This window comes from Impatiens glandulifera, chromosome 4, assembly GCF_907164915.1.
Source record: "Impatiens glandulifera chromosome 4, dImpGla2.1, whole genome shotgun sequence".
In the NCBI taxonomy this organism is placed as follows: domain Eukaryota; kingdom Viridiplantae; phylum Streptophyta; class Magnoliopsida; order Ericales; family Balsaminaceae; genus Impatiens; species Impatiens glandulifera.
In genome coordinates, this window is record NC_061865.1 from 4,568,330 (window position 1) to 4,590,487 (window position 22,158).

Sequence of the window (22,158 nt, forward strand, 5' to 3'; positions counted from 1 at the left end):
AATTGTTTCGTACGATAGGCCCATGTCTTTAATGAATTTCTTGCACTCATAATACGGATTCGGTAGTTGATTATAAATTGGCAGTATTTCCTCCTTCGATAAACTCAACAATAAATCAAATGACGTGTTTGTCCACTGACCTACATTCTTTATGTGAAGAAGTTTTAGAAGAGTTGAGGCTTTGGAAATGCGAGAACCTTCATACAAAGGTAGTTTCGAATCGTCCAACAATTTGTAAAACGTCTTAGCATCATCAATGAGATGCTCATTTTCACTTGGATGTTCATTATGATTGTTGACATTAGGATACAAATCAGCAATAATATCTTCTATTAGATAATCCTCACAAACTTCAACAGTTTCGTCATCCATGATATTAATATCGTTATTTGTTGGTACATTGATCGGTTCGTCTTCAATTTCATCATCTGATTCATCTTCCTCCACATTCTTAGTAACAACATTTATATTCTGACGTCCAATTCTCCTTTCACCATGAAAATACCAAAAACCATAATTTTATCTTATTCCGAATACAATAAGATGGGATCTAACCACACTCTTATTCTCATATACTCGATTTGCACACCTTACACAATGACATGCAATCGATGATCTACCCGTAGACCTTTCAGCAAATTCTATGAATTTGTCCACCCCCTCACTATATTTAGGATCAGTGCGAAGTATAGTCATCCATGTTTTGTCTGAGATTTCCATCTAACCTAACTTACAAATTAATTTAACTTAATATACCAATCCAATAATCTAACATACAATTAATCTAATAATCCAAACATGCAATAATCTAACATACAAATTAATCTAACTTAATCTACCAATCCAATAATCTAACATACAATTAATCTAATAATCTAAACATGCAATAATCTAACATACAAATAATCTAACTTAATCTACCAATCTAATAATCTCACATACAATTAATCTAATAATCCAAACATGCAATAATCTAACATACAAATAATCTAACTTAATCTGCCAATCCAATAATCTAACATTCAAATAATTTACCTAAATCTAACATAAAATAATCTAACTTAGCATTCAATATTATCTAACCTAACATACAAATTATCCACTAACCTAACATCAATAATCTACTAACAATCTAACATTGATTGTAAATAAGAACTAACCTGGATTTTGAAGTGAAAACTACAATCCGCGGCAGCAAAGACAATGGAAAATTCAAACCCCGATAGAATTGAAATGGATGCAACCTAATTCAACAGTTCAAACGCAAAAAGTGATAATGAAAACCTGATTCAACAGTTCAACATATATAAGAAGTAACATGATTGAATACCTGATTATACCGTTCAAACGGTAGTGAAGAACGAATTCAACAGTTCAAACGGGGAAATTCAGAATTTATGCAAACCAAAAATTGGATTATGTTGACAGGAGAATTGGATATACAACTAGATTTTTGTAATCCCCAAAGTCAAAACACAAACACCCTTCTTTTTGCAATAAACCAACAAGCTACTTCAACTTCAACTTCACAAACACAAACACCTTTCTTTTTGCAATAAACCAGTTTTAACCAAATTCCCACGCCAGTCAAATACAAACAAGACCAAAGTGAACATGGAGATTGTGTGTAGGTTTTTCACTTTTAAATACTCCTCAAGAATTGGATTATATGTCAATGTTGAAATTTGTTCAAGAATGAATCATAAAGCAGCAAAATAAGCTAGAAAGAGTCTTCATTCACTATAGAAATCAATGTATATCAAAAGTAAATTGCAGGATTGATTATCAACAACTCTTCCAACAATCTAAAAGTAAATGCATCTGATTTCCTAATACGCGTATACAAGAAATAACTTTTTATAGAACAACAAACAGGTATGAAAATCAACCTCAATTTTTTACCAAATGCATGATGAAAATGGTGTGATTGTCTATCACCGAATCAAGTACATTAGAGGGAGAAGAAAGTCTTACCTGTTGGATCGATGATCGGCGGTGTTGGTAGGGAATAGAGCCGCGATGAACGGCGGAACGACGGAGAGAAGAAAAGGGAAAGGAAACTTACCTGGCGGCGACTTCAACAGACGGGCGGCGACTTCAACACACGGGCGGTGACTGATCGGGAAGAAGAGGAGAAAGCGCAGAGGAAGAAAAGAAAAGAAAGAAAAGAAAGAAGAAGTTGTTCGTGGATTTATTACAGACTATCTGTAACGGCTTTTGAAAAACCGTTACAGATAGCCAACCGTCTTTTCATCTTCTTTTACAGTATCTGTAACGGTTTTACGAAAACCGTTACAAATAATACATTAGTAACGGTTTAAGAAGAAAACCATTATTGATGGCCTTTTCCAAAAAATGTTAACTGAAGTCGTATCTGTAACGGTTATTGATAAAACCGTTACAAATAGTGGAAGGGAAGATGAAAAGACGACTTAATATCTGTAACGGTTTTCGTAAAAAACCGTTATAGATAATACATTAGTAACGGTTTAAGAAGAAAATCGTTACTGATGGCCTTTTCCATAAAACGTTAACTGAAGCCGTATCTATAACGATTATTGATAAAACCGTTACAGATAGTGGAAGGGAAGATGAAATGACGGCTTAATATCTGTAACGTTTTTGTAAAAAACCGTTACAGATAATACATTAGTCACGGTTTAAGAAGAAAACCGTTACTGATGGCATTTTCCCTAAAACGTTAACTGAAACCGTATCTGTAACGGTTATTGATAAAACCGTTACAGATAGTGGGAGGAAAGATGTAAAGACAACTTAATATCTGTAATGGTTATTACGAAAACTGTTACAAATAATACATTAGTAACTGTTTAAGAAGAAAACCGTTACTGATGACTTTTTCAAAAACTGTAAAATGATACAATATCAGTAACGACTTTCGAAAGTCGTTACTGATACCTTAATTCGAAAAATATAATTTACGCTGCTATTATCTGTAACGGTGATTATTTATATCCGTTACCGTAACTTTTTATCAGTAACGGTCTTATATAGCCGTTACTGATATTCTTATAACAGTAACGGTTTAGTATAACCGTTACAGATAAAAAGTATTAGTAAGAGTGTTCGAGCGCCGTTACTAGTAGTCGTTATAGAAGACCTTTTTTCTACCAGTGGTATACATAGTTTATCTTACAAATCACTAAATAATTAGTACAATCTATTATTATTTTTAAAAGGTTAGGATACTATAAGATTTAGTACGTAATATTATTTTCATTCGCTTATGCTCAATACACACTGTTACACAAATCCATCCATAGTTATTTATTTATTTATTATACAATTAATGTTTGTTAGTTTGAAAGGGAAGAAGTGATTCTTAATAAAAATACAAATAGACTAGTTTAAACTTTTAAGATTCATCTGACGGTGATGGTATAAGTTTCTTAGTGGGTGGTGGTGGAGGCGATGGATGTGGTGTCTTAGGCGATTTATGGGAAGGTGGTTTCACATCAACTGGTAGTGATGGCATAGGCTTCTCTGTGGGTGGCGGAGGAGTATATGGATGTGGTGTCTTAGGCGATTTATGGGGAGGAGGTTTCGCATCAACTGGTGGTTTCCCTTCTTCTGGCGGTGATGGCATATGTTTCTTAGTGGGTGGTGGTGGAGGCGATGGATGTGGTGTCTTAGGCGATTTATGGGAAGGTGGTTTCACATCAACTGGTGGTTTCTCCTTAGCTGGCGGTAATGAATGGTGCGGAGCTGGCATAGGCTTTTGTACGAGCCTACCGTCGACATTGGTGGAGAGAGTAATAACCACCCGCGACAGGATAGTAAGGGATTATAAACAGACTTCATCGTATATTACTATCAATTTACTACCTTGTAGTAAATGAGAACACTCTCTTATATGGAGAAAAATATGGAGAAAAATAGAGATCCTGTTTTACAACTATACAATACTTATATTTATGATTTTAAGAATTTACTTAAATTATAAAAATTCATGGTTTAAGTGATGACATGAAGTTTATAAAAGTATATAAAAAAGTTTGACAATTCACCTAATAATAAGTCTAAATTAATAAAAATTCCCCGTAAATCAGACTCTCTCTCTATATATTTTAATACTTTCTAAAGTGAAAGATTAAGAAAGAAAAAATTTAATACTTTTTTTTTAAAGAAAGTGAAAGGTTGAGAAATAAAAAGGAAAAAAAAGAAGATAAAATACATATTTTTTTTAATTAAGCTATAGGTGGCTCAACCTAGCCCTTAGATTTTGTTGGAAGTTTTTCTTATTTTATATTTAAAATTAAGTAATTATGAGTTAATAATTTTTTTTGATTTTATTAATTTATACAATCATACATTTGGAAAGAGTTAATTTATATTTGTAAATTAATCAAAATATATATTTAAAATAATAAAATTTTATAAATTATAAATAATTTCGATTTTAAAATTTTACATTCAAAAGAGTTAATTTATATTTATAAAATAAATAAATATATTTATTTATTCAAATAAATAAATATAATATTTTTATAGTACCATTAATTATAATTATTTTTTAATTAATTTTATATTTAATATATGTTTTTTAAAATTGTTAATGTATATACACTTAATTATATATAATAATAATATATAATTATATAAATTAATAGGGGTTAGACTTAAGTCCACTATTCTTTTTATAATTTGTTAAATCTATGTATTTTTGTAAATATATAATAGATTAATATTATAGTTATTTTTTAAATAAATATTGTATATTTTGTATAAGGTTCAATCTTTTCATAATTATATAAAAAAATATTATATTTATCTATTTGATTTGTTAAATTAGATAAACAAAAAGCATTAACAAGTTATTTTAAATTATAAAAATCGTGTAATTAATATATATTTAACATTTTAACTTAATTAAACTAAAAAATATCAATAAAACATGATTTTTTTTCTTAAATGTGTTTTGATTATATGAATAAGTTTTAAGTAATGTTGGTTAGAAGAAACTGAAAAAGTTTGATAGTATACTAGTTTTAACTCAACTGTTTATTCATAAATTTATTTTTTAAACTTAGTTGAAATTCTATTTCTCTTTGAAAAATCTATTTTCTATGTTTCAAATATTTATTGAAATTAATACCTCCTTTCATCTTCTTATAATTATGTTCAGAAAAAATGCACCAGTTGTCAGTTTCTAGAGCCATGTATCATATTTGCGGTTATTCTACCTTTCACTTTCTTACATCCTTTGTCATTTCTAGATGCATGTCTGTTGTAGTTATTCTAAAATATCACAAGAGAGAGATTTTATCTATAAATTTTTCTCTAGTTTAATGTGTTATTACTGCATGCATCATGATATAACGATATGGGCTATATTTGATGGTTTATGTCTAAAAACTTTTGAAGGGCATAACTCAAGTGTTTATTGGGCATCCTTATCAATCGAGGGACTCAATTTGTATCTTATGGTAATTTGACATGTTATATCTATCAGGTTTAATCCGTCTTTTTTGGGTTCTATCCCAACACGTCTTTATAAAATGTTGTGTGGCGACGATAATGATTTATTAAATCTTTTGACAATAAAAACTAAAAATGCATTGCAACTTTACATCGACACAAAAACAACAACAACGATGTTAATTTGTTAGGTTTCTTTACATTACTTATTGTATATCCCATTATATGATTGACTTATTTTACTCATTAGAGAAAACTATAGCAAATATTATTTACCTGCTCTAGTACTATGGATGTGTTTGATTTTGTTCATTTTATGTATATAGATGGATGTGTTTGATTTTGTTCATTTTATGTATATAGATGGATGTGTTTGATTTTGTTCATTTTATGTATATAGATAATCTAATATTGTAACCCGAAAAACTTTTTTTATAAAAGTTTTGTAGAAAAGCTTGAGGTTTAAGAATTTCAACTTGTTTGGGTTTTAGGAATTTTATTTTTAAAGATTATTATTATCTTGACAGACTTTTTAAATTAATTAAAAATAATCAATTTTGGAGTCCAGTGAAGAGATGAGACATTATTTTGAAGAGCCTAACATACCCTTAATTTTTGTGGTTGAAAAACAGACTAGTTTTTTTAGTTTTAAGAAAGTCCTTCACTTGCGTAAGTTATCAAAATGTTTGAGATTAGATTCCACTAAAAACTCTTAAGTTAAAAGAATAAACCTATTTTCTTTAATAACAAACATATTTTAAACAAATCCCTAAACCAACTGTTAATTCCAAATTCAAAACAAGATATAAGGATAAAATTTGAATTGATAATTAGGGTGGTTTTGAGCTAATTAAACTTGGGAAATTTGGATTAGTTGGGTTTTGATAAATTGAGATTGGAATGTCTAATATTGAGTAACTTAAAAAAAATGGAAGGTCTACATTGGGTAGCATTACAAAAATGGAAGGACTAAATTGGGCTTGCTGAAAATGAAATAGTTCATCTAGTGTGAGTTTATTTAAAAATAAATTTTAGGGAATAAATAATTTGACTTCAATAAAAGGGAACCAAATGACAACATTATATTTAAAATCATAATTTGATAAACTTGTTTTTTCAAGGTAAAACTTTATTTTGTATATTATTAAATTGTTAATTAATTAATTTTAATAGTTGATAGTTATTTTTTTTAATTAAAGTTAATAATAAAATTTTGTATTAAGAGATGTTATTATTTCAATACTAAAACACTTTCGATTCAGTTATTTTTCAAAAATTTAACAGCAACCAACCATATTTCCTTCTTAATGTGCCATACATAGATAATTAAAGTACTAAAGTTACTATTAAATAGATCTCTCATGTGCCAACTTAACCAGCCTAAGGACTCTTAATAAACGGATGGTGATGGCGGCATCACGTGGTGATGCTTTGGATTACTTATAGGAGGGTCTCTCACATTAACCCACGATTTCCCCTCATCTAGCGGTGATGGATGGTGCGGAGCTGGAATAGGCTGATGTATGGGCGACGATGGATGGTGCGGAGCTGGTGTAGGCTTCTGTATGGGCGTCGGTTTCACCAAATGATTTGACGATGATGTGGGTGGCGGTGGATGTGGCGTCTTAGGAAATTTATGGGAAGGTGGTTTCATATCAACGGGTGGTGATGGCATAGGCTTATCTGTGGGTGGCGGTGGAGGCGATGAATGTGGTGTCTTAGGAGATTTATGGGAAGGTGGTTTCACATCAACTGGTGGTGATGGCATAGTCTTATCTGTGGGTGGCGGTGGAGGCGATGGATATGGTGTCTTAGGCGATTTATGGGAAGGTGGTTTCACATCAACTGGTGGTGATGGCATAGGCTTCTCTGTGGGTGGCGGAGGAGGCGATTTATGGGGAGGTGGTTTCGCATCAACCGGTGGTTTTCCTTCTTTTGGCGGTGATGGCATAGGTTTCTCAGTGGGTGGTGGTGGAGGCGATGGATGTGGTGTCTTAGGAGATTTATGGGAAGGTGGTTTCACATCAACTGGTGGTTTCCCCTCAACTGGCAGTGATGAATGGTGCGGAGCTGGCATAGGCTTTTCTACGGGCCTACCGCCGACATTGGTGGAGAGAGTAATTACCACCAACGACAGGATCAGTAAGGGATTATAAACAGACTTCATTGTATATTACTATCAATTTACTACCTTGTACTTGAGAACACTCTCTTATATAGAGAAAAATAGAGATTATGTTTTACAACCATACAAGACTTGTATGTATGATTTTAAGAATTTGTTTGAATTATGAAAATCCTGGTTTGAGTGATGACATAAAGTTTCTAAAAGTATATAAAGAAGTTTGACAAATCACATACTAATAAATCCAAATAAATGAAGTTATCACCCACCAGTAAATCATGATCTATTTATAAATATTTTTTAATACTTAAAAAAAAAAGTGAAAGATTAAGAAAGCAAAAATTTAATAGTTTTTTTTTTTAAAAAAAAAGTCAAAATTTTAGAAAAAGAAAGGGGAAAGAAAGATAAAAAAATACTTTTTTTAATTAAGCTATATGTCCATTATTGGCTCAACCTAGCCATTGGATTTTTTTGCAAGTTCTTATTATTTTATATTTAAAATTAATTAATTATGAGTTAATTAATTTTTTGATTTTATTAATTTATAAGAATATACATTGAAAAGAGTTAATTTATAATATTTTTATAGTACCATTACTTGTAATTATTTTTTAATTAATTTTATATTTTAATATATATTTTTTAAAATTGTTAATGTATATACACTTAATTATATATAATAATAATATATAATTATATAAATTAATAGGGGTTAGACTTAAGTCCAATATTCTTTTTATAATTTCTTAAATCTATGTATTTTTGTAAATATATAATAGATTAATATTATAGTTATTTTTTAAATAAATATTGTATATTTTGTATAAGGTTCAATCTTTTCATAATTATATAAAAAAATATTATATTTATCTATTTGATTTGTTAAATTGGATAAACAAGAAGCATTAACAAGTTATTTTAAATTATAAAAATGTGTAATTAATATATATTTAACATTTTAACTTAATTAAACTAAAAAATATCAATAAAACATGATTTTTTTTCTTAAATGTGTTTTGATTATATGAATAAGTTTTAAGTAATGTTGGTTAGAAGAAACTGAAAAAGTTTGATAGTATACTAGTTTTAACTCAACTCTTTATTCATAAATTTATTTTTTAAACTTAGTTGAAATTCTATTTCTCTTTGAATTTCAAATATTTATTGAAATTAATACCTCTTTTCATCTTCTTATAATTATGTTCAGAAAAAATGCACCATTTGTCAGTTTCTAGAGGCATGTATCATATTTGCGGTTATTCTACCTTTCACTTTCTTACATCCTTTGTCATTTCTAGATGCATGTATGGTTGTAGTTATTCTAAAATATCACAAGAGAGAGATTTGGTCTATAGATTTTTCTCTAGTTTAATGTGTTATTACTGCATGCATCATGATATAACGATAAAGATCTGGCTATATTTGATGGTTTATGTCTAAAAACTTTTGAAGGGCATAACTCAAGTGTTTATTGGGCATCCTTATCAATTGAGGGACTCAATTTGTATCTTATGGTAATTTGACATGTTATATCTATCAGGTTTAATCGTCTTTTTTGGGTTCTATCCCAACACGTCTTTATAAAATGTTGTGTGGCGACGATAATGATTTATTAAATCTTTTGACAATAAAAACTAAAAATGCATTGCAACTTTACATTGACACAAAAACAATGATGTTAATTTGTTAAGTTTCTTTACATTACTTATTGTATATCCCATTATATGATTGACTTATTTTACTCATTAGAGAAAACTATAGCAAATATTATTTACCTGCACTAGTACTATGGATGTGTTTGATTTTGTTCATTTTATGTATATAGATGGATGTGTTTGATTTTGTTCATTTTATGTATATAGATAATCTAATATTGTAACCCGAAAAACTTTTTGTATAAAAGTTTTGCAGAAAAGCTTGAGGTTTAAGAATTTCAACTTGTTTGTGTTTTAGGAATTTTATTTTTAAAGATTATTATTATCTTGGCAGATTTTTTAAATTAATTAAAAATAATTAATTTTGGAGTCCAGTGAAGAAGTGAGACATTATTTTGAAGAGCCTAACATACCCTTAATTTTTGTTGCTGAAAAACAGACTAGTTTTAAGAAAATCCTTCACTTGCATAAGTTATGCAAATGTTTGAGATTAGATTCCACTAAAAACTCTTAAGTTAAAAGAATAAAACTTTTTTCTTTAATAACAAACATATTTTAAACAAATCCTTAAACCAACTGTTAATTCCAAATTCAAAACAAGATATAAGGATAAAATTTGAATTGATAATTAGGGTGGTTTTGAGCTAATTAGGGTGGTTTTGATAATTAGTCGGGTTTTGATAAATTAAGATTGGAATGTCTAAGATTGAGTAGCTTAAAAAAAATGGAAGGTCTACATTGGGTAGCATTAAAAAAATGGAAGGACTAAATTGGGCTTGCTGAAAATGAAATAGTTCATCTAGTGTGAGTTTATTTGAAAATAAATTTTAGGGAATAAATAATTTGACTTCAATAAAAGGGAACAAAATGACAACATTATAATGAAAATCATAATTTGATAAACTTGTTTTTGTCAAGGTAAATCTTTATTTTGTATATTATTAAATTGTTAATTAATTAATTAATTTTAATAATTGATAGTTATTTTTTTTAATTAAAGTTAATAATAAAATTTTGTATTAAGAGAGATGTTATTATTTCAATACTAAAACACTTTCAATTCAATTATTTTTCAAAAATTTAACAGCAACCAACCATATTTTCTTCTTAATGTGCCATACATAGATAATTAAAGTACTAAAGTTACTATTTGATCTCTCATGTGCCAACTTGACCAGCCTAAGTTGACTCTTAATAAACGGATGGTGATGGCGGCATCACGTGGTGATGCTTTGGATTACTTATAGGAGGGTCTCTCACATTAACCCACGATTTCCCCTCATCTAGCGGTGATGGATGGTGCGGAGCTGGAATAGGCTTATGTGTGGGCGACGATGGATGGTGCGGAGCTGGTGTAGGCTTTTGTACGGGCGACGGTTTCACCAATGATCTAACGACGATGTGGGTGGCGATAGATGTGGCGTCTTAGGCGATTTATGGGAAGGTGGTTTCACATTAACTGGTAATGATGGCATAGTCTTATCTGTGGGTGGCGGTGGAGGCGATAGATGTGGTGTCTTAGGTGATTTATGGGAAGGTGGATTCACATCAACCTGTGGTGATGGCATAGGCTTCTCGATGGGTGGCGGAGGAGGCGATGGATGTGGTGTCTCAGGAGATTTATGGGGAGGTGGTTTCCCTTTTTCTGGCGATGATGACATAGGTTTATCTGTGGGTGGCGGAGGAGGCGGTGAATATGGTGTCTTAGGCGATTTATGGGGAGATGGTTTCGCATCAACCGGTGGTTTTCCTTCAACTAGCAGTGATGAATGTTGCGGAGCTGGCATAGGCTTTTGTAGGGCCTACACATTGATGGAGTGAGATCAGTAAGGGATTATAAACAGACTTCATGTTATACAACTATCAATTTACTACCTTGTACCTTGTACTTGGAGAACACTTTTCTATATAGAGAAAAATAGAGATCTTGTTTTATAATTATACCAGACTTATATATTTTTTTAAATTATTAATGTATATACTTAATTATATATATAATTAAATAAATTAATAGGGGTTAGACTTAAGTCCAATATTTTTTTTATTATTTGTTAAATCTATATGTATTTTTTTTAAATATATAATAGATTAATATTTAATTATTTTTTAAATAAATATTGTATATTTCAACGACGCTTTGAGGGAAATTTGACGAAATAACCTTAAAGATTGGGTTATTTGAGTTGGTGGTAAATTATAAATTTAATTGCATTCGTGGTCATTTTATTTTTTTTTGACGAAATTGCCCTTGTAGCGAAACGCTAAGGGACTTAGCGTTTCGCTAAGTGGATTAGGTTTAGTATAAATATTCTAATTTTTCCATTTCCTTCATTTTCTTTCTCTCTCTTCCCTCTCTTCTCTTGTTCTTTCTTTGACGGCGGCGACGGAGGCGGCGGAGTTTACATGATCTTGATTTCAAACTCTAACCTAAATCGATTTATGTCTTTATTTACACGATCTTCATTTCAAACTCTAACCCTTAACTTATTTTGCATGCAGGTGAAAGATTTTAAGGATTTGAAGGTCGAAGAAAAAAGGAGAAGAAGATCTTTATTTCAAACCTTAACCTAATTCGATTTATGTTAATGTTTCCAATATCTTATCTTCATTTCAAACTCTTCGATTTAACCTGTTCTTATTTGGTTCATATTGGTTCCGTTTCAGGGAAGATTCGTTAAGTACTTATCGTTTCGCTAAGTGCTTATCGTTTCGCTAAGTGCTTATCGTTTCGCTAAGTGCTTATCGTTTCGCTAAGTGATTACCGTTTTGCTAAGTGCTTATCGTTTCGCTAAGTGCTTACCTTTTTGTTTCTTTAGTTGTAAAGAATTGTTTTTGTTATTATATGTTATCCCCACAACGACGTTTCTTTTTTAGACCTTGTTCGGATAAGGGTATGAAAAAAATGTTTTATGCAACTAATTGAAAATTTCACTGAAATCTCTTGTATATGATGCAGACTGATAAGGAGTCAAAGATGATGAGCGATAATTATAATCCATTTTTTGAAGATCATCACTCCCATGAGTACATATACTAAGCTTTGCGACTTATTGTTACCTTTATGATGAAGACTCTTTGTTTAGATCGGGATGGATGAAATGATGTATTATTATTATTAGTTATGTGTGTGTGAATGCTACTTAAGATTAAGATGATAACGATGTTTTGCTGTTTGTTGCAGCAAATACAGTTCATGTTCTTTCTTTTTATAAGGTTGCTAGAGACAACTAAACTAAACTTGACTATGTAGATATAATTGTTTTAACTTGTGTGCTTCTTGTGGCATTAATATATAATGTTAATTTTTTCAGTACTTTTGACATTCATCATCTTTTTATTTTGATTGTTTTTATATATGATTAAAAACAAATTCTAGAGTTTACTCTTAAAAAGTATATTAGTTATTGTAAGACGTGAGAAAATAAACTATAAATATCCAAAACAAACCACAAATATATCACTATATTAACTGTGATTTTATGATGGGAATTTAGTCGTCGCGATCTCTTTAAGATTCAAGAGGTACTCTTCGTGACACCTTATTCCTACTATCGGGTCAGTTTTGATACAAGTATCATTACCCGTGAAAAATATACTAAAAGTACCTCGAGACTAGTATAATCAAACTCAAGAGGTACCCTATAAAGGTATTTATAGTTTATTAGTGAAGTACTTATTTACAGTAATTGATACAAATAAACAAATAATCTTTATTAGTGAAGTACTTATTTACAGTAATTGATACAAATAAACAAATAATCTTTATTAGTTTATTAGTGAAGTACTTATTAGTTGAAAATGCTTAACATATCCTTTGTATTATGTATAATCTTCAAAAGAGATGAGAAAATCTCTAGATAGCTTAACAATGCATAATAATAATAATAAATAGGGTTCAATATATCCATTTCGAAATGCTAAGCACTTAGCGAAACGCTAAGCACTTAGCGAAACGCTAAGCACTTAGCGAAACGCGTGCTGAAATTTTGATGGAGGAATGCTTAAATGTTTATTTTCAATTTTAGTGGAGACAAATGATGATCAAAGCTCTGTGCAACCGAAAACATTAGAGCATTTACAACAATATATAAAACATTGACAATTTTCCTCAATCCTTGTTCTTGCAAACACTTCATCTGTTGGTCAAAATATTAAGGTTTAGTTAAAAGGGATGCATGGTATCTTCTTTTATAACACAACATCTCTGTTTTCTTGTCTGCCAGTTTCATCGACGAATTTAGCCTTCAATTTTGCAGTTGCTCGAGACGATCTTGACGAAGATGCGGATGTAGACGTCGACGATGAGGAACTTGACTTCGATTTCTTCCGTTTTTGCTTCTTAGGAATATCTGGCATATCCATTGGTGGCGTGTCTTTGAATATATCAGCTACTGGTTGGCTGTCCATGGATTCAAAATCTATATATCCCACCAGAAAAGAGAAAGAAAACAAATATGGATTCAAAATCAAATATGTTCCTTAAATCAAGTCATCAATCAAACTAGAATTATTTGTTTTTTCAAACCTTGAGACGCCCATGTTGACGAGATTATGGAACTGGAACCGCCTCTTAGCTCATGAATGTTGCCTATGGAGGTTGTCGAGAAATCAGACGATGTCTTGAATTCGTTCATCTATATCATCATCATCATCATATCATCATCAAATTAAAGGACAATAATTGAAGTTGAATTTACACAAATTGAGAAAGAATTAGAACATACCCAACCGGGAGCATTACTAGTGGATCCATCCCAGCCAATATGTGACACATGTTTCACGTTTGTTGGATACTCAATATCCAACTCACGATCCTTCACAACTGCAAGAAGAATTCTTGATCATTATTGTGACTTATGATAAAAGGGAGAAAAGAAAAAGAAAAGAGGGTTTGCAATTTGCATGCAGGAATTACCAAAGATTTGTGATATAAATTTAAATCCTTTACGAATCCCTTTGATTTTGGTTGCCATTGATATGATACGGACTGAAAGCTCCAATCCTCAGGACAAAAGAGCAATCAGTCCCTAATTCCTTCACAAAAGGAGGTTCTTCGGCCTGCCTGTCAAAAACAGAACATATTTTAACCCCTTTTTCTCATCAAAAGTTAAGAATCAAACCCAATAACATAAACAATGTCCATGAATAATAGCCACAAAATGTTGTAAAATTGCAGGAGAAATGATGCTTCTTGCAACGATAACTTGCCCGCAGAAGGAGCTTGGTATATATTCATGAATGATTCATCCAATCATGGAATAAAAAACAAACATTGTCCTAGCTAGAAAAAGATACTACCTTTGATTCTAAAGACCAAGAGAAGCAATAATTGTTCCTACTTCTTCTTCTGCAACTAATCCCTGCATTACGACACTAATCCATCTCTATCTTTTTCCTCATGACAAATTTAACTAAGCTATTCTTCTTCAATACACCAAACAAGAGAAAGAAAGAAACGCTAAGCACTTAGCGAAACGCTAAGCACTTAGCGAAACGCTATGCACTTAGCGAAACAGAAAGTAAACCTTAAACAACAGATTCGAAGATGTATAAATCAAACATCAATAATAAACTTAAAGTATCACAGGATAAACGTACCAAGTGGAACCGTGTTTGTGCTCGTCGTGGAGCTCATCGTCGTGGATTTCGCCGTCGCCGTCGATCGCCGCCGATTGCCGCCGCCCAGTTTAGAGAGAAAGAGGAGAAGAGCGGGAAGAGAGAGAAGGAGAAAAAAAGAAATGAAAAAAATTGGCTGGGATATATTAAATAGTAAGGGTAATCTGAATATTCCACACATTACCACTTAGCGAAACGCTAAGTCCCTTAGCGTTTCGCTACAAGGGCAATTTCGTCAAAAAAAAATAAAAAGACCACGAACGCAATAAAAATTATAATTTACCAACAGATCAAATAACCCAATCTTTAAGGTCATTTCATCAAATTTCCCCGCTTTGAATACTTCCACTACTTCCAATTAAACTCACGGCTGAGAATCCATTGGTAGCTTCGATTAGTTGAGAAAACTTTAATTTCCTGAGCTGCCTTTGAAATGTCGCTACGTTTATACTCAGCGGTTCTCTTTCTTTATCAATCTTACATGTAGTCGATACGTGTGAAGCTTGAAGACTGTTGAGAATCTTGACTTCTTTAGCCTCTCGATTTTTAGCACGCATTGCAATCTTTTCTAGTTACGTATATCAGGTAAATGGTTTGCAAGTTTTTTTGTCTACACCTATTGTGTGATGTTGTGGCTCTTTAATCCATTGATATTTATAATTGGAACCCGAAGGAATTGTGAGCCAGTTGTTTGCGCAATGGTTTTGCAGTTTATGATTTTTCTGTCTCATGAAGAGTATTCGTGTATGCATTGTAAGAAACCTTTTAGCTAGAGAAATGAGTTATGTTCAAGAGATGATTTAGCTAGAGAAGTAATGCCAAACTTTTAGATTGTTCAAGAGATGATTTAGCTAGAGAAGTAATGGAAAATTTCTCTAAAGAATTCTTTTGCAAATCATGTGATTCTCTATTTTGCAGGACTCAATCTCTTACAAATAAAATCACAGAACACATAGGCATTTGACCAAACTCTGCCTTCTTCTTCATTACAAAACTAGTTCAAACTTTAATAACAGTTGAATATTTGTTTTTATGATTGTTGGTATGATTGAAGGATGAAATGGACTTACCCAACATTGTCTAGTGATTGAAGTTGTGGTTACAACTATTAAGATTGAGCAGAGCATATAAAGAAAGTGCTTTCATGCATACAACTATTAGAAAATCCATTCAAGAATGCATGGGCATAGAAGTTTCATAGCATATTGTGCAATTCAAATTTTAACGACCACTATGATCATTAGTGAATGATCATGGAAAACTTTTTCTGCAATCAAAGGAATATAAGTTGACATCTTAGTTGTACTGGTTTGCTTTTGTTAATTTTTAGTAGTTTAAATAAAATTAGTCTTTAAACATTATACAAGGTTATAGACTACTTCTCAATAAACTTGGCTACCACATACATTTTCTTGTTTATTGGATGTTTATTTCTGATATTAATATTATTGCTAATACCTGTAACTGCTCCTGCAACTACAACTAGTGTTTACAGGAGTGTCCACGATCAAGATGATCTTGCTTGTAAGGCTTCACAGTAATTAGTGTTACACTCACACTCTCATTTTCTACTTTCTCATCCCATGGACTGCTGTCATTTACTTTCTCTATATTTTTTGTCATTTATTTTATAGTTTTCCTATTGCTTACTTCATTTGCTTGTAAGACTAGTAATGTAATTTTGTTCCTTGGTCCATGATGTGTTTTATGGGCTCAGGCAGGGAGTTGGCAAAAGGATCAAGTGGAGGATGTGAAGGAACTAAGGTCTAAGGCTCTTGTCCCAAATCAAAATATGAATCTTGTTACTTACCGTCACAGGGTATATCAACTACTTTGACTCATTCTGTATAATGTTTTTTTTTTTTTTGCTAAATTTGGTTGAGAGAGTCAAAGGGAATCAATACTAACTATTTTATTATTGATTTCATTCCTTGTGTCTCCATTGTCATCCTGTGTTTCTTGGAAGATCTATGAACATCGTTTTTTCACTTTTCATGTTTCAAGTTTATTTTCTTTCATTTTTAATTATGAGTTATGTCTTTAAATTTAGGTGCTCCCGCCCCTTTAGCAACCAAAGTTCTACTCTCAAAGGAACAATCGTCTACGATTAACAATTAACCAACTTTACATACTTCATCATCCCTTAAGAACTCTACCAACCAAATAAATGATGAACATGATAAGGTATAGAATTTTCAAAGTTGTATATCATGCTCTCCAACTGATTCAAGCATGAAGTTGTGGCTATTGCTTTTATTGTTTATTGATGCTAAGGTGATTTTTATTTGTTTCGTCATTTTCTCCCTAACTTTGTGTTGCATACCAAATCTGGAATCTAGGATTTAGAAGAGAAGTAGGGGTTGAGAAGAAGAGATTTTTCACGTGTAAATAGAGAGCGATGCACACCCTAAAGGGCGTAGGCTAGCATGTAGGGGGATTATTGAAGAAGAGAATAGAGTTGTAGAGTTGTAGAGTTATAGGTTATAGATTATAGATATGAATGAAGATAGAAAGAGTGTATTCATATCCCCTTTCCTCAAGTCTAACCCTAATTTCAAACATCCATTTATAAAATTAATATTGCTAAGTTAGATATGTATATACTTGTATACAAATAACCCTTCATCAACCAAGGTCTGATTTTATTTAAACAGGTTTCTTACGGTCGATTCTATCTAGTAAAGAAAGGTGCACGTGATCATCTTAACTTGTTCATCCAACAAAAGAACGAAGAAAGGTGCACGTGATCATCTTAACTTGTTCATCCAACAAAAGAACGAAGAAAGGTGCACGTGATCATCTTAACTTCTTCATCCAACAAAAGAACGATAATAAGATTGTGGATCCTAAGAAGCATAATACATTGTGTATGGGGTTGAATAACGAGATGCTTCATTCATTGCGTGTGATTACTGTAAACCGTGGACCTGATACAGAACTATTGGTTGCCAATCCAGTTGAACTATCAGGAAAAAGAATTCATTCATTGCGTGTGATTATGTTGAAGAATGTTGTATGTTAAAATGTATGTATAAAACACTCTCCTTGGTAAAGGAATAAAATTATAAAAAAAATTAAAGTTATAAAAAAAAATTTGCTAAAGGAACTGGCGAATGGTTAATAAACCAATCGCTAAACGATTTGAGTAATATCGATAGATTATTACATCAATCGTTATAGGCCTATAGCGCTACCAATCGTCGTTGCCAATTAAAGCAACAACGAGAAGACTTTTGTCGATTGAGAGCGATTGACATATGACCCATCACTATAGACCCTATAGTGATTGGTTTGGAGGTTAATAGTGATGGGTTTACCAATCGCTATAAGGTCTTTTTTTACTAGTGATTTGTCAATTTCTAGAGGCATGTATGATATTTGCGGTTATTCTACCTTTAACTTTCTTACAATTCTATTCGGACCAAATGCATCATTTGTCATTTCTAGAGGCATGTCTGGTACTTGTAGTTATTCTAAAATGTCAAAAGAGAGAGAGATTTGGTTTGTAGATTTTTCTCAAGTTTAATGTGTTATTCTATATTTGATGGTTCATGTCTAAAAACTTTTGAAGGGCATAAATCAAGTGTTTACTGGGTATCCTTTATCAATTGATGGACTCAATTTGTATTTTATACTAATTTGACATGTTATATCTATCATGTTTAATCCGTCTTTTTTGGGATCATTCCCGACATGCATATATAAAATGTTATATGCCGACGATAATGATTTATTAAATCTTTTGACAATAAAAACTAATAATGCATTGTAACTTTTCATCCGCACGAGGACAATGTTGTTGTGAATTTGCTAGGTTTCTATACATTACTTATTCTATATCCCATTATATGATTGACTTATTTTACTAATTGGAGAAAATCATTATTTACCTGCTCTAGTACATAGTAGTACTATCGATGTGTTTAATTTTGTTCATTTTATGTATATTATAGATAATTTATTGTAACCCCGGAAAACCCCTTGGTATATAAAAGTATTGCAGAACAGTTTGAGATTCGAAAATTTCAACATCGGGTTACGTTTCAGAAATATTTTTTTAAAATAAACATCATTTTTAAAAGATTTTTATCCTGACAACTTTTTGAAATTAATCAAAAAAAATTAATTTCGGGGTTCAATTTTTAATAATTTGAGAATTTACTGTAATCAAATCACAATTTGATTTTTTAGAAATCCTTTAGTTTAAATTAATTAAACATAAATAATTTAAAACATTATTAATTTTGAAACAGAGTTGCCAATTGATTTTTGCAAAATCAATCAAAGTTGACATACGTGTACAAACATATTGGCTAAAGTTTCTTTTAGTTCGTAGTTTGGTGATACTCGGGAAAGGGATTCCGTACTTCATCCTTCATACCCTTTTAAAAAACGAGCTCTACTTATAAAGTTGACTTTTAAAAATCAGTTGTATAACGTTTGAGTTTTAACAGATTATTCTTCTGGTCCTAGTCATGCTTCTAGTTTTAGCGTTATTTAAAATATTGAAACAACAATATTTAAATGCTAGTACCTATTGTTGATGATAACTAGGAAGGATTATACCTGAAAAATATCTGTCATTTTTAAGGGTATTAGGGTTTATAAATAAACGTCAATCAAACTTTAGTGAAAATATTTTTTTTAGATATCCCAAAAATATTTTGAAATCATTTTCTAATTTTTTGGGGGTTTTAGAAAATGGTTTGGTTTTTCAAAATTACAAAATTAATTTTGTGTTTTGAAAAGTTGAACCAACCAGGCCTTAGGACCGGAGTCCTAAGCCTTGGGTCCAATTTGGGTCGGAGTCTAAAAATTCTCGGTCTCGGTCAAGGAGCCTCTCGGTCAAAGCTCGGGATCTTCGTCGGAGTGCCGAAGTCCCTTAGTCTAGATTCCAAGGAGTCTCGGTCCTTGGCTTAGATTACCGGTCTAGGTGTATAAATCCATTGGTCCTGGGTTAGCCCTATGCTAAGTTTATCAGTTTGGGTGTATAAACCCACCGGTCATGGGTTAGCTCTAGGCTAAGTTCATCGGTCCTAGGTCGAACCTCTCGGTCTTGGGTTGGACCTCTTGATCCTAGATATAAAAATCCTCGGTCGAATCTCTCGGTCCTAGCTCAAGAACATCGGTCGGACCACTTGGTCCTATTTAAATTCTCAGTCATGGGTCTTGGTCCTAGATATGAATTCTCCGTCCTAGTTTCGGTCTAAACTGAGGATCCTCGGTCGAATCTCTGTGTCCCATGCTAACAAGCCTTGGTCCTCAAGAATACAAAAGTTTGTTTTTTTTAATTCAATTTTTTAGCTTGGAATCTTTGATCCAAGGGTTTGGGTAACTTGACAAAGCTCCTAGGAACATGTTGATCAACATTTCATGGTATCAATCAACCTGGATGATGATCAAATCGTTCAAAACAGTTTGTGATCAAAATTCTGATTTTTTATTTTAAAACTTTTTTAAGGGTAAATGAGTTATCCAATAGCTTCCTTATATCTCATATACTTGATTGATACCAAAACAAGAATATTGGTTGTTCGTTTTGACCAAATCAATAACTCAAAATTTCAATTATTTTTGAAATTTTTGATTTTTATCAAACATCATCGGGATTGATAAAACATGATTCAAATAGTTTCCCAACATAATTACAATAATGTTGGGATGTTTTATGATCTATGATTCAAGAGAATTAATCCAAGAACACCAAATAAGTTTTTATTTTCTTTTATTTTGAAAATTGAAATTTGGGTTTTCTGTTTTAGGTTGATTAATTGTTTCTAACATATCCATAAAGCTCATAAATCATCCAAGGATAATTTTTCAACCAATAAACACCATAAATAGGAAGCATACAAGCTTATGCAATTTGAAATATAAAAAATTCAAATTCAAACTTTAAATATGAATAAGAGGGTGATAGGAACCTTACCAAGGATTGGAGAACAATCCTTGATCTTTAGTAAGTTTTTGGGACGCTCAATCCAAGTTTGAGGGCCTTAAACAGAAAATTCGAAAAATACGAAAGCTTCAAGTTTAATGGAGGATTTTTTTTATTTTCTTCAATTTGAAGATGGATAGTGGATCTCTTGCCTTCAAAATGACTCAGGGGATGTATTTATAGCATCCCTAAGTCAGTGGAGGCTTCAAGTGCACTAAATCAATCAAAAGCGATTGATAGTGTTTTGGCGTTTCTTAAGTCAACTTGGCGAAATAGGGATGAATCATCCCTATGGTTGTAGGATAAATGATCAATATGGTATGGTGATCATTACAGCCTTTAAATTAGCCGAAATGGTTGACTATCGGTCGAGTTCAATGTTGGAGAAATCGAAGAAGGATCTTCATCCTTATCTTCGCGGAGTCGCGATGAAGACGACGATCGGAGGCCAAAACAACGTCGTTTTGTATAAATCCTGGCATTCCTTCAGCGATTCGTCAAGGCGCCGTTGTGTCTGGACATTTTTGGCTACGAGGATAATGTCCAGTTAGTTGATCCGGTGCCTCGTGAGCTCGCACTCCCCCACTAAAATGGGCTACGTTGGCGTGCGTCGTTAGATGACAATCCAACACTCATCTGATGGTTGTGGCTTCGATTGTAACTTCTTTTTCTGATTTCGGCTACATCCGATTATTATTTTTTAAACCTTAAGGGTTTGTTTGAAATTAAAATTTATTTCACCTTTTGATTTTAATTTTGATCTTTTTAAATACACAAAATATCAAAATAAATATGGCAAATATTTTACCAATTTATTTTATTTTATTTTATTTTTGCATATTTTAGGGTTAAATAAATAATTTTAAGAGATGAAACGAGTACCTAATTTTATCCTAAATTATTTATTTTAATCACTGAGTTTTTTTTAATTATTTTAAGATAAATGAGTACAACATTTACCCAAAATAATTTTATTTTTATTATTCTGACCATTTTCCATAATCAATTAGTCTTTAATTACTATAATTAATAGTTTTAATTGATTTTTGGACATGGATTAATTATTTTGATTTTAATTATTCTAAAATAAATTAAAATAATTATTTTATTTTTATAAATTGATGTGTAAGTTTTTAGTGTTTACAGATATTTAGATATATTTTCTTGTTATTTGTTATGAAGTTCATTTGTGTATATCTTCATATACTGGCAATTGGAATACTTAATTTTATTTTAAAAAATCTTACAGTTTGTATTGATAAAGTTGAATATTATAAACAATATTTATACAATATTTTGAATGATTTGACTTTATTTATTTTTTTCTAATTGGTTTCTATTTGCTGATGTTTGATATGGACATTAGAAGTTGGCAAGGGAACCGA

At 31.4% G+C, this 22,158-nt stretch overlaps 4 protein-coding genes and 1 long non-coding RNA gene across 5 annotated transcripts; 1 reads left to right on the top strand and 4 right to left on the bottom strand.

The window, feature by feature from the left end:
- Positions 1-3,376: 3,376 nt before the first annotated feature.
- Positions 3,377-3,733, bottom strand: LOC124934505 (protein TRACHEARY ELEMENT DIFFERENTIATION-RELATED 7A-like). Its single transcript, XM_047475043.1, has one exon. The coding sequence runs from the start codon at positions 3,731-3,733 to the stop codon at positions 3,377-3,379; it is 357 nt and encodes a 118-aa protein (XP_047330999.1).
- A 3,096-nt stretch (positions 3,734-6,829) lies between these two features.
- On the bottom strand, positions 6,830-7,606 carry LOC124934506 (pollen-specific leucine-rich repeat extensin-like protein 3). The gene has a single exon (XM_047475044.1). The coding sequence runs from the start codon at positions 7,604-7,606 to the stop codon at positions 6,830-6,832; it is 777 nt and encodes a 258-aa protein (XP_047331000.1).
- A 2,992-nt stretch (positions 7,607-10,598) lies between these two features.
- LOC124934507 (pollen-specific leucine-rich repeat extensin-like protein 4) lies at positions 10,599-11,006 on the bottom strand. Its single transcript, XM_047475045.1, has one exon. It carries the CDS (start codon positions 11,004-11,006, stop codon positions 10,599-10,601), a length of 408 nt encoding a protein of 135 aa, XP_047331001.1.
- Positions 11,007-13,400: 2,394 nt separating this feature from the next.
- Positions 13,401-14,192, bottom strand: LOC124933521 (CRIB domain-containing protein RIC10-like). The gene is made up of 4 exons (XM_047473935.1): positions 14,135-14,192; positions 13,944-14,041; positions 13,745-13,853; positions 13,401-13,637 (listed from the first exon to the last, which is right to left on the bottom strand). The coding sequence occupies exons 1-4, from the start codon at positions 14,190-14,192 to the stop codon at positions 13,408-13,410; spliced, it is 495 nt and encodes a 164-aa protein (XP_047329891.1). The 3' UTR covers positions 13,401-13,407.
- A 1,488-nt stretch (positions 14,193-15,680) lies between these two features.
- Positions 15,681-16,775, top strand: LOC124937008. Its single transcript, XR_007099201.1, has 2 exons — positions 15,681-16,359; positions 16,553-16,775. It is a non-coding gene; the product is annotated as an uncharacterized LOC124937008 (long non-coding RNA).
- The last annotated feature ends 5,383 nt before the right edge of the window (positions 16,776-22,158 follow it).

Bases quoted from the DNA above. Each gene is read 5' to 3' on its own strand.
- LOC124934507 (XM_047475045.1), bottom strand. From the start codon at position 11,006: ATGCCAGCTCCGCAACATTCATCACTGCTAGTTGAAGGAAAACCACCG.
- LOC124934506 (XM_047475044.1), bottom strand. From the start codon at position 7,606: ATGAAGTCTGTTTATAATCCCTTACTGATCCTGTCGTTGGTGGTAATT.
- LOC124934505 (XM_047475043.1), bottom strand. From the start codon at position 3,733: ATGCCAGCTCCGCACCATTCATTACCGCCAGCTAAGGAGAAACCACCA.
- LOC124933521 (XM_047473935.1), bottom strand. From the start codon at position 14,192: ATGGCAACCAAAATCAAAGGGATTCGTAAAGGATTTAAATTTATATCA. The intron at 14,042-14,134 runs GTAATTCCTGCA...TTCTTCTTGCAG, and splicing joins ATTTATATCACAAATCTTTG to TTGTGAAGGATCGTGAGTTG. The intron at 13,638-13,744 runs GTTTGAAAAAAC...TGGGATATATAG, and splicing joins GTCAACATGGGCGTCTCAAG to ATTTTGAATCCATGGACAGC.